This window comes from Lactuca virosa, chromosome 9, assembly GCF_052849685.1.
Source record: "Lactuca virosa cultivar CGN04683 chromosome 9, Lactuca_virosa_CGN04683_v6, whole genome shotgun sequence".
In the NCBI taxonomy this organism is placed as follows: Eukaryota; Viridiplantae; Streptophyta; class Magnoliopsida; order Asterales; family Asteraceae; genus Lactuca; species Lactuca virosa.
This window is the reverse complement of record NC_136434.1, coordinates 293,773,131-293,784,414: the sequence shown is the minus strand read 5'-3', so window position 1 is coordinate 293,784,414 and position 11,284 is coordinate 293,773,131. Positions and strand designations below refer to the sequence as shown.

General features: G+C 37.7%; 1 protein-coding gene across 2 annotated transcripts; it reads right to left on the bottom strand.

Annotated features, from left to right (window-relative positions):
• Positions 1–6,504: 6,504 nt before the first annotated feature.
• Positions 6,505–10,836, bottom strand: LOC145136340 (chloride channel protein CLC-c-like). 2 transcript variants are annotated; one of them, XM_079070470.1, is made up of 8 exons: positions 10,539–10,836; positions 10,219–10,420; positions 9,559–9,759; positions 9,270–9,447; positions 8,885–9,147; positions 8,317–8,586; positions 7,093–8,221; positions 6,505–6,891 (listed from the first exon to the last, which is right to left on the bottom strand). In XM_079070470.1, exons 2-8 carry the CDS (start codon positions 10,407–10,409, stop codon positions 6,802–6,804), a joined length of 2,322 nt encoding a protein of 773 aa, XP_078926596.1. In that variant the 5' UTR covers positions 10,410–10,420; positions 10,539–10,836; the 3' UTR covers positions 6,505–6,801. The 2 variants fall into 2 exon arrangements, with proteins under 2 accessions (XP_078926596.1, XP_078926595.1); XM_079070469.1 differs by having other exon boundaries at positions 10,219–10,415.
• Positions 10,837–11,284: the final 448 nt, after the last annotated feature.

Below are 11,284 nucleotides of genomic sequence, written 5' to 3'. Positions count from 1 at the left end.
AACACGTCATCCTCTAATCCGATGTGATAACTCTGACTCTCTCTACCCAGTTACAAGCTCCACAATTCACACATTTCTCACTATCTCATCCAACATTTCACATCAACGACTCGGTCACCCAGGAGATCAAGTCTTAAAGCATTTATCTTCAAATAGTTCCATTTCAGGTCGTTTATCAAAAAAATAATGTAATTTATCAAGCTTGTCAACTTGGTAAACACACTAGAATTACGTTTTATTTGTCTAATTCTAATGTTTTTGCACCTTTTGAAATAATACATTTGACTTCCCCTATTTATAGTTATGGTGGTTTAAAATATTACATCTTGTTTCATGATCAATATACTCATTATTTATGGGTCTATCCACTACAACAAAAATTTGAAGCTTTTTCCAATTTTCTTCATTTTTCCAACCTCATTCATAGCCAATTCAGGGGCCACATTAAACAATTCCAATGTGATAATTGGGGGGGGGGGGGGAGGAATTCAATAATAACGCCTTTCAAACCCAGTTTGCCACTAATGGTATCACCTTTCAAACCCAGTTTGCCACTAATGGTATCACCTTTCGTTTCTCGTGCCCTCACACCTCTCAACAAAATGGTCGATCTGAAAGAATGGTTCACACCATCAACAACAATATGATGCAAACTCTCCTTTTTCACTCTCGCTTACCCCCTAAATTTGGCCCAAATCCCTTCACATGGAAACCCATTTACTTAATATACTTCCATCCACCTCCATTTCAAATAACACCCACACTTTCGTTTGTTTCACCAACATACTACCTATGATCACCTTCGCGTATTCAGTTGTTTATTCTTCCATCGCCTTCATACCACTCACAACCTCCAACCGCGATCTACCCCTTGTATCTTTCTCGATTATCCCTCCCATCACCATGGTTTCCGGTGTTACGATCTCTCCACCAAAAAAATTATCATCTCTCACCATGTCAACTTTGATGAGTCCATATTTCACTATGGTTCGGTTACCCCCATCGAACCCCCTCCTATGACTTTCTCTCGGGACTCAGATACATCACCCAACATTCGACATATTCTCGACCCTACCTTCATTGCTCATGCTCACATTCCTTCAATCCCTTCCTTCTATTGATATTGAGGTTGCTCCTCAGCCTTCATCCCCTCTTCCTAGTGACGTATTATCACCTCCTTCTCCCACTCAAGCAGACCCCACTCCTATTCCTACTCATCACATGCACACTCGGTCCAAAAGTGGCATTGTGAAACCCATATAAAGACTTAACTTACACACATCCTCTATTCCCTCTGTGACAACCCGAACATTTTTCCATTTCCATTAACCGATTTCCGTTAATATAATTTGAATTTATTAAGTTCCCGTCAAACTTCTTGGTTTAGAAAATCATCTAGTTTTATATAATTAAATTTTTATACGAGTCGGAACCAAAATCGCGCGAAAAACCCGAATCTTCTTGAAAAACCAAACAGTTTTCGGCCTAAGTGAGTTTACGGACGTAAACCCGTGTACGGTCGTACACTCGTTTACGGTTGGTGCCAGGTGGACCCCACCACCGACCATACCCCCAGTCTATATATACGGGACCCCCACCTTCATTTGAACCTTCTTGGCCGAAAACTCTCTCATTCTCTCTCTCTACCTCTTGACCGTAAACCCCAAAAACACCCTTATCCTTCCGAAAATCATCGAGAATCGTCATTGGGAGTTGATTTGGAGCATCTAGAACACGTTTTTCATCGAATCCAACATCTTTGTTCTCGAGTGTACGGCCGTACACCCTTCAAGTCTACAAATCTTCATTGACCGTAAACCAGTTCACGACCGTACACACTTCAAACCTTCAAAGACCGTAAACCCTTCGAGAGGCAGTTCACGGCCGTAAACAGTTCACGACTGTAAACTCCCTTCACGGCCATAAACCCCATTCACGACCGTAAACACTTCCTAAGTGGTGCATTAGACTGAAAACCCACTTTCCTCGATTCAATCAAGTCCCGGTAACATTCCTTAACCGAAAGCAAGTGTTTTTCTAACACTTTATCTAACGAAATCGCTAATTTAGATACATATATGTATTTAATTGTTATTAGGATTCTGTTAAGTGCCACACACTACAACTCGAGGGTCTTCATTTCAGTCCGTTGATTCGACGCTTGTACACAACTAACAGTGAGTTCATACCCCTATACTTTTATGATTCTAATGTTTTCAGGGGGAGAATACAAGCCAAACACAAATGATTTTATGAATTTATACAAAAGGACTTCAATACACTTAAAACGGATACAACCTTACGTTTTCCCACATTTTTATAAAATATTTATAGATATTTTATCCCTTTTGTAACATGCTGAGCATAAGGGACGTATTCAACTTACCAGTGTAAATACATAGTTTTTCAGATCAATACATAAATCAAGTACATAACAAGCATACGAACTATAATAGGTATAGTTTGGGAATTCAATACACGGTTTTACATATACAAGCATATAAACTATTATAAGAATATGGTTTAGGGAACGAACATATCTTTTATAAACTTATTCGTTATTTATAAAAAGGGTTTTCCGTATTATTACTTGTAAAGTCGTTAATCTAGTTTGAGAGACTCGTCTTTGGGTACAATTACATGTACTAGTGGAAGACTACCCTTATGAACCATAGTCTCCTCGAGGGAGAGCGTGAGTTTGTGTATAGATCTATACGGGACTGACAATCCCGCACCTTGCTGTTAGCTACAGTAGGACCGGCAGGTCTACGGGTGACAAAGTCATAGAGGATATTGGCGTCCGATTCACGTCGTATCAGTTAGTATGGTCATAAAACTCGCAAATAGATAACAACGATATATTTACGTAGTAAAATACTTTACATGAACAATGCTTATTTAACATAAGTATGGAAAGATACATGGTTTTATTTTAAGTAATGAAACTACTATAAATAGTGGTGGTAGCCAGAGTTTTTATTCAAAACATACTATACATACTTGTGGTAGCCAGGGTTTTCAAACAAAACATACTATACAAAGGTTTTTGTACAAGAATACACGCATACTACGATTGGTAGTAACCATACATACAAATTAATGTTTTTCCTATAGTACAACATGATACAGTAACAAACATTCATAGTTAATTCTATAATTCCTTAGTTTAGGCTTCAGAGCTACGTATGGAGAATATTCGATAGCATGTGGAATGTGTGGTTTCCGCTTCATTTCTTGTTCCTTGTTTGGTTGTGGGCTTAGGGCAGATCCACATAATCAACTGTCTGTTCGATATTTGTTTATACATGGCTAGCATGAACTAAGTGGTCATAGATGGAACTGATATTATCACATTTTTACTAAAGAAAATATTGGATTTTCTTGGAAACATACGAACATTTTTACAGAGTCATCAACAGGTTTTCATTACAAAAACATCGCTTATGAACTCACCAGCTTTATGCTGATATTCTTTCAAAACTGCTTGTATTCTCAGGAAATCAGTAGACAGGTACCTCATGGAGTTTTGAGAAGACGGAGCGTATAGAGTCACATCTTTTTCTTTTGATTATACTTTTGATGTATAAAAACAAGAATCAAACCGATGTAAATACCCTTTTCATATATGTATTCAATGTAATGGTTGTATTTATTATGATTACTATGATACACTTGTTGTGATACTACATATGACGTCATCCACCCCCGAACGTTTCCGTCGTTCCGGTTTGTGGGTGTGACACCCTCTGTCCCGAGGTCCCATATTTAGGCTTTGAAAGATCCAAACTAGCATAAAGCCATGAACGAAGAGTATAATGCTCTTATTACAAACGATACTTGGGTTCTTGTGTCACGACCACCTGGAGCCAATGTGGCCCACTCGATGTGGCTTTTCAAGCACAAATTGATTGTGATGAGACTTTTAGTTCGGTTGTCAAACCGACCACCATATGTAATATACTCAGCTTGGCAGTCTTTCGACATTGGCATATCCATCAACTTGACGTGAAGAATGCATTTCTTTATGGTCATCTTCAAGAGACAGTTTACATGCACCAACCCTTAGGGTTTCGAGATTCTTAACATTCGGATTATGTTTGTCACCTTTAGAGATCTCTATATGGCCTTAAACAGACCCCACATACTTGGTATCAGCGTTTCGCTTAGCATGATGCTTACATGGGGTTTCATCACAATCTTATTGATTCATCCTTATTTATCTATCACCATGGAATTGACACTACATACCTCTTACTTTATCTTGATGACATTGTCCTAACTGCATCCTCCACGTCTTTGCTTCAGTCTATTATTGCACAGCTCAGAAGAGAGTTCGACACGACTGATCTTGGTGCTCTCAACTACTTTCTTGGGATATTTGTTGAGATCTTAGAGCGTGATCACATGCTTCAGTGCAATATAGTTCGTACACCTGCCGATACCACACATAAGTTGGATGTCACTGACCCTCCAGTTACTGATCCATCTTACTACCACAACCTCGTCGGTGTGCTTCACTACCTTACAATCACCAGACTGGATATTGCTTTTGCAGTATAACAGATCTGACTCTTTATGCATGACCCACAAGAGCCTTATTTTCATGCTCTCAAACGCATCTTGCTTTATCTCCGCAAGACCCTTCATCACGGTCTACAGATTTATGTGTCACCATCCTCCGATCTTCGTGCTTACTCGGATGCAAATTGTGGTGGTTGTCCCGTCTAGGGATGTCAAAAACTTCCGTGAGACTCGAATTCCGTACGGGAGTAATTTTTTAAAAAATTTAAGGGCGGGGGCAGGGGCGGGAGTGGGTATTTCCGTCTCGTACTCCCGTGGGGGCCCCGTTTGTGTGTGTGTGTCTATATATATATATATATAAATATATATAGACAATACATTATCTAATTTTAGGGTTTATTGACTTTCTTCCATTTCAAAACATACACGATACGAAAGTAAATTGTATATTTTTGGACATGTCGTACTTTTTTTTTGTAATGTCGGATTTGTCGTATTTTATATTTGTACGTTTGTTGGATTTGTCGTTTTGTAATGTTGAATTTGTAATGTTGGATTTTTAATTTTTTTAGTTGTTAAAAAACTAGATTTTAAGCTTTTAAAGTTATGAAAAATAGTTTTTTAGCCCAAAATATAACAATTTTTTTTAACAAAATATAATAATTTTTTTTAGCAAAAAAAGTCAAATTTAAGCCTATAAAACGGGGGCGGGATCGAGGGTGATGAAGGTATTCGGGGGCGTGGGGCAATAACTGATTTCGGGGGCCGGGCAGGGGCAACTATTTCCGCTCCTGTTTGGTCCCGTTGACATCCCTAGTCCGGTATCTCGTCGTTCAACCTCTAGCTATTGTGTATTTCTAGGTGACAACCTCATTTCATGGTCTTCCCAAACAACATGGAGTCATTTCTCGATCTAGTGTCGATGCGGAGTATCGTGGCGTTGCTAAAACCGTCGCCGAGACATGATGGGTTCGCAACCTCCTTTGTGAGCTTCGGTGTCCGCTAACCAAAGCTACTATTTTCTACTGTGGCAATATCAGTTCCGTTTACATGACTGTGAATCCAGTTCAGCACCAACACACGAAGCATACTGAGATTGACATTCATTTCGTGTGTGACTTAGTTGCTCGTAGCCTCGTTCGAGTTTTCTATGTTCTGTCTTCCGCACAGTACGCCGACATCTTCACCAAAGGTTTATCGTCACAACTCTTCAATGATTTCAATTCCAGTTTGAGCATACGAAACTTTCCTCCTGATCAAACTACGAGGGGCTGTTAGTGGACTATATGGTGTATTACTTGTACTTGTATTGTATTGATAGACCCATTAGCTCTATACGTATCTTGTATGTACTTGCCCAAGAAGGCAACCTTGTATTTATACCTTGACATACAGGAAATCACATCCCTTAACAATTAACGGTTCCACATCGCTACAAGATAAAACAATGTTTTGATAAAAATAATTTATAACGATGACAAAACGCTAATAAATTATTTTTTCATAAATTAATACCCTCTAACTTATTAGCTTATAAGCTAATAAGTAATAAGTTTTTTTTGCCAAAAACCCGTGAAATATCCAAAATATGGCTTAATGGTTTGGCCATTTAGCGTTTCAACTTGGTCCGTGCTGAATTTTAAGAAACATGATAAAATTTGGATTAATTTTTTGGTAAATCAAAGGAAAACAACTATTTTAGTCTTTTTTGAAATAACTTTCCCAACTTGTCATTCTGATTCAACTTTTGACTTGGTCAATTAAACACATAACAAAGAAACCAAATGTTTGAATAGAAGTGGAAGGTTCGAAAGTACTTTCAATACAAGTATATAACTATTGGTTTTGTAGCATATATGTCAAAGTTTAATCATTACAAAATATTAGAAAAAGGCCAAATAAAAAACCCAACATATGAAAGTTTCTGTTCATTTCATATGAAAATTACAAGAACACACTTTGCATAACATATTAACATATGAATAAGATCAAGTTTCTGTTCATTTCATAATATTACAGCAAATACAACCTCAAAGAATACTCTACACTTCTCCTTTCCTTTCCTCCCTCAAAAACACTTTCACAAAAGAAAATAAAATACAAACGAACAAATAAAGAAACTGCCAAATATGCTTATTTTTGCACGTCACTAAAGAATCACAACATCCTCGGACCATAAATACATATTTAACCTCAGCATTAGCTGAAATTCATAATCCACGATATCACCTTTGTATGGTGGTAGGGTAGCTCATGATTTGACTATATTGCCCTTTTCATCTATTTGTGTGGGTCGATGTGCGGGTAGAGTCCCAAAATGTGCTCCGGCATGAAATCATGTCGTGTCAAGATACCAACTATCGGTGGCCTCTGCAAACATCATCACACCGTATTTATTATTATTAGTCCCAAAGTACAACTGATTTTTGCAAATTTGATCCTAAAAAATGTTCTCTTACAATTTCGATCTAGGTTCTTGTAAAATGACTATTTTTGGTCCCTAAGTTTAGTTTATCTTTGCAATTTTGGTCCAAAAAGAAATTTACCCTTAAAAAAAATACGAAAGCTTACCCCGGGAGTTTTTGGCACTACACACAAATGTCGAAGTCCGAGTTCTCTAAAAGCAACCGCAGCTTTAGCCAAAGACATAGTCTCCACAACCGTATACGGAGATGTATTTGTAATCGGATGCAAATCAACATACATCTCCATTTCTTCCGGACTAATCTCCAAATCCTCAAGCTTAAGCCCTTTCCCGGACCCCGCTTTTGCAAAATCATACGCATGATACCTTTTCAACGTCTCGGCCCCACTCAACCGCCTATGTTTCGTAAACAACTTCCCGCTAAGCAAAACAAGCAAATGAGACCGCAACACAAGCCCACACAACTCCGGTGCATCGGTCAACGGTGGCTCATCGATCACCGGAAAACCGTTATGCGACGTCATCCTTAACGAATGGACTACGTTTTCAACCTTTTCGACCCCGGAAAACGTGATTAACGGCCCGGAAACGACGTCTCCGGCGACTAAATGCCGCATGTAGGGTTCCGCGTGCGCTTCGAGAAACGGTAGCCCTTTCATTATCACGATTTGGTCGTATACGCCTTTGTTGAAACAGTCGGCTACGGTTTTTGAAATGAGAAGTACAAGCATCATTAACGGAAGCATTAGCAGATTGTTGGTGAGTTCTAGAAGGATCACGCATAACGAGACAGTCATTCTCATGGTCCCGCCTAGGAACGAGGCGGCACCGAGCAGAGCGAAGAGGCCGACGTCGAGGTTCGCGATGGGGGAGAGGAGGCGGCCGACGAGGCGGCCGTATGAAGCTCCGGCGAGGATGACCGGAATGAAGAGACCGGACGGAATCGCGATTCCGTAGGTTATGATTCCGAGGAAGTACATTGCAACGAAGAAGAGTAGAAGGCTTGTGAGGCGGAATTCGTTTGTATTAAGAGAACTAAAGAGATTACGAATCGCATCATCGTTTGTTGTGAGTAGAAGTGAAGCGAGATCATTGTAGTGACCCGCGGGACATTGGAAGCTTTTGTAGCTTCCGGTTCGTCCTTTTGTCGGACATTCTTCGCCTACATTAGGGGGACACGGGATGCATTTTGCAAGCCATGGGATACCAAATGCACAACAAGAAGTCAAAATTGAAATGATAATTACCAAAAGCACCCTGAAAGCCGAACCTTTCCTGCAATTTACATCATGAATCAAGTATCAAGATCATAAAAATGTATGATATTACTTATATTAATAAAGAAGAAAAGAAAATGATAAGGGAGTTACTCGTTGATGATGCTATAAGTACGCAAGACCTTGTCGACCAGATAGTTGTAGATACTTCCGAAAATGCCCCCGATGACTCCAAGTAGAATAATGGCTAAAAGATCAATAGTGTTGTAAGCAGGAACCGAATTATTGATATTGAACATGATGAGACCTCCATCACCGAATAATCCACATTCTTCGTTTTTACAGTATTCTATTAAAGACTTCAAAACCACAGCTACTACAGCAGTAGTGAAAAAAGTTCTCCATAGAAGAGCACTCCTCCACCTACAAGATAATTAGAAATAAGATTTAAATATTCCATAAGCAAAAAAAATAAAAAAAATAAAGGGTACTTTCTTTTTTACTTAATGAGCTTAATGGATCTAAACAGGTATACATGGTTGTTTCTTTTTTACTTAATCTATATAGAATGACTATTGTGAAATTTGCTTTTTGGGGTAAATTGGTCATTTAGTCTCATTCAAACGGTTTATTCAGACATATATCATTACTCATTCAACTACTTTAGGTCCCTAAAGGACTTAATAGAATATAAAAGAAACAACCAAAAATGATTTAATACCATGAGGCGGCTTCTTCAAGGGCAAAGAGGACACCGCCAACTGGGGCCCGAAAAGCAGCGGCTACACCCGCAGCAGCACCACAGGTGATTAAATCCCTTCGGTCTCTATCATTTTTGAAGTATCTAAGCCATTTCCATGTTAAATGGTACTTTCGTGAACCTCCTTGACCTAATAAGTTGGCTATGCAAGCCCCGGTGTGAACCATGGGCCCTTCTTTCCCCACAACAAATCCAGCAGCAACTCCAAAGATTGATCCAAATATCTGATCAAATATATCAAAACAATCTTATTATACCATTCTACTTTTGAAAATTTTCTTTCTATAACTAAAGAAAATGAAAGAGAGGGAGAGAGAAACCATATTATTGTGCATATGCTACAAACCTTTACAAAGAGGGTGCTTGGAGCAAGAATAGAATGGGCATCAACACCATTGAGATAAGCTTTAACCTCAGGTATACCAGAACCAGCTGCTGCAGGGGCAACATAGGCACAAAGAACACCAGCACAAGTTGCAAGCACCACGTTACAACCAGCTAATGCAGCAAATGCCTGATAATAACTGTATTTACAATATAGTCAAATTCATAAGTATGAAAACCAATTCTAAATAAGCTCTATAGAAAGTTAGTTAATATATAACAGCAAAAGGTTGACAAGATTTTAGGCTTACTTTTGCTTAAGCATAAGATTGCCAGTGAGAAGAAGCTTGAAACCAGCAATGTTCTCAACTGCAATGTTATTGAAAAAGGCAACAAGCCCTGTAGCAATTCCTATAAGAAGTACAAGCGTCCACTTCAACACAACATATTGAAATATCTGCACCTTCTTCCTGGATCTCCAATCTTGCTTAAACAGATCATTTTCCACAATCCTGCAGAAATTGTGGATCAAGTTTATTGGTTAAACATTTACAGTTATCTTATTCAAAAAAATCTTGATTGATTTGACTAAGATCACGAGATTTAGTGTTTATATTTATAATTCACTCATGTTCTTTTCATAACATGTCCATTCAATTAAAAAAGAAGGTGAATTTCAAGGTCAACCTAATGAACACGCTAATCATATAACTTAATCGGCTTTTTCCCAAAAGCAATCGTTCACTTCTGAGAAATCGAAAGTCCAAAAAGCAAAACAAATCGGTGAGGGAAAAAGCTTAAAACTCTGAAAAGTAGCTTTACTTTGTCATCGCTTTTTAATATTCTTTTCCTTTTTTGGTGAAAGTATTACTATATTCACACACGTATACGAAGGATCACAATCCATTAAATGTATAGGACTTGATTATGAATATAAATCAGTAATACGAACAGTAAGAGTGAAGAATTACTCGTAATCAAGAGACTCGATTGGACAAACGTTAGCACCAACGATGGCAATCTGCGACGTCGTATTGACTCTGCTCTTCAAAAGCAATGGCTCTCGTATCATATCCCTATCCTCAAAAATCGATCCATTTGTCTCCAACTTCTCTCCTCCTTCACTTTCGATATCAACATTATTCTCAACATTATTCTCCATGAATCTCTATACTTGCAAAAACAAAATCTCGAATCAGCACTATTCAAGCAAAACACCAGTTTAAACTTCAAATCACTTGAAATCAGAAGAAAATTGATACACATCGAAATTAAATAAGCATATACTTACATAATTACACTATTTAATGGACTTATCTCTCTTTTGACCGCTTAAGATTCATATAAATTAAACAGAATCTTCAAACTTTCTCATTGATGCATTCTTCTTTCTCCTCTGCAACTTCGATCTTCGAAAGTTCTTGTACGTTAGCCACCATGTGAAGCAAAACGCTGTGATTCGCCAATCTTTTGAATCATGAACCAAACAAAAATAATTTAAAATACAGATATTTCTAGAGAGAGGAAGTAAGATAGGGAGAGGAGAAGGAGAGAGATGATTAAATGATTTGAGACTTTGATGAGCAGCTAATTAGCACACGAATTTTATAAGAGACGTGAATGATCGATTCTCTGTTGTTATCCGGCCCTAAACGGCATTAGTCCATTTTAAAAAAGATAATTACGAAACTAACACAGATACAGTAAATCGTCTTAATTTTTTTTATAGGCTAAATCGACTTTATATATATCTTATCTTATCTTATCTTAACTATAGTAAATGATATTTAACTTTTTCTTGAAATTTAAGAGGTACAGCTTGATAACTTAATATACAAATCTGTTATGCACAAACCATTTATCTTTTTATGAATAAAAACTAATTGTGGTAAAAAATAATCAACGAAAATATTGAAGAAAGGAAACATCAATTATTATTTTTTCTATTTTAACGTGGGCATGATGTTTGTCTAAAGGTTGACATGAAAATTTATTAACATATCAACCAGAAAATTTATAGCCATTGAAATAGTTAAA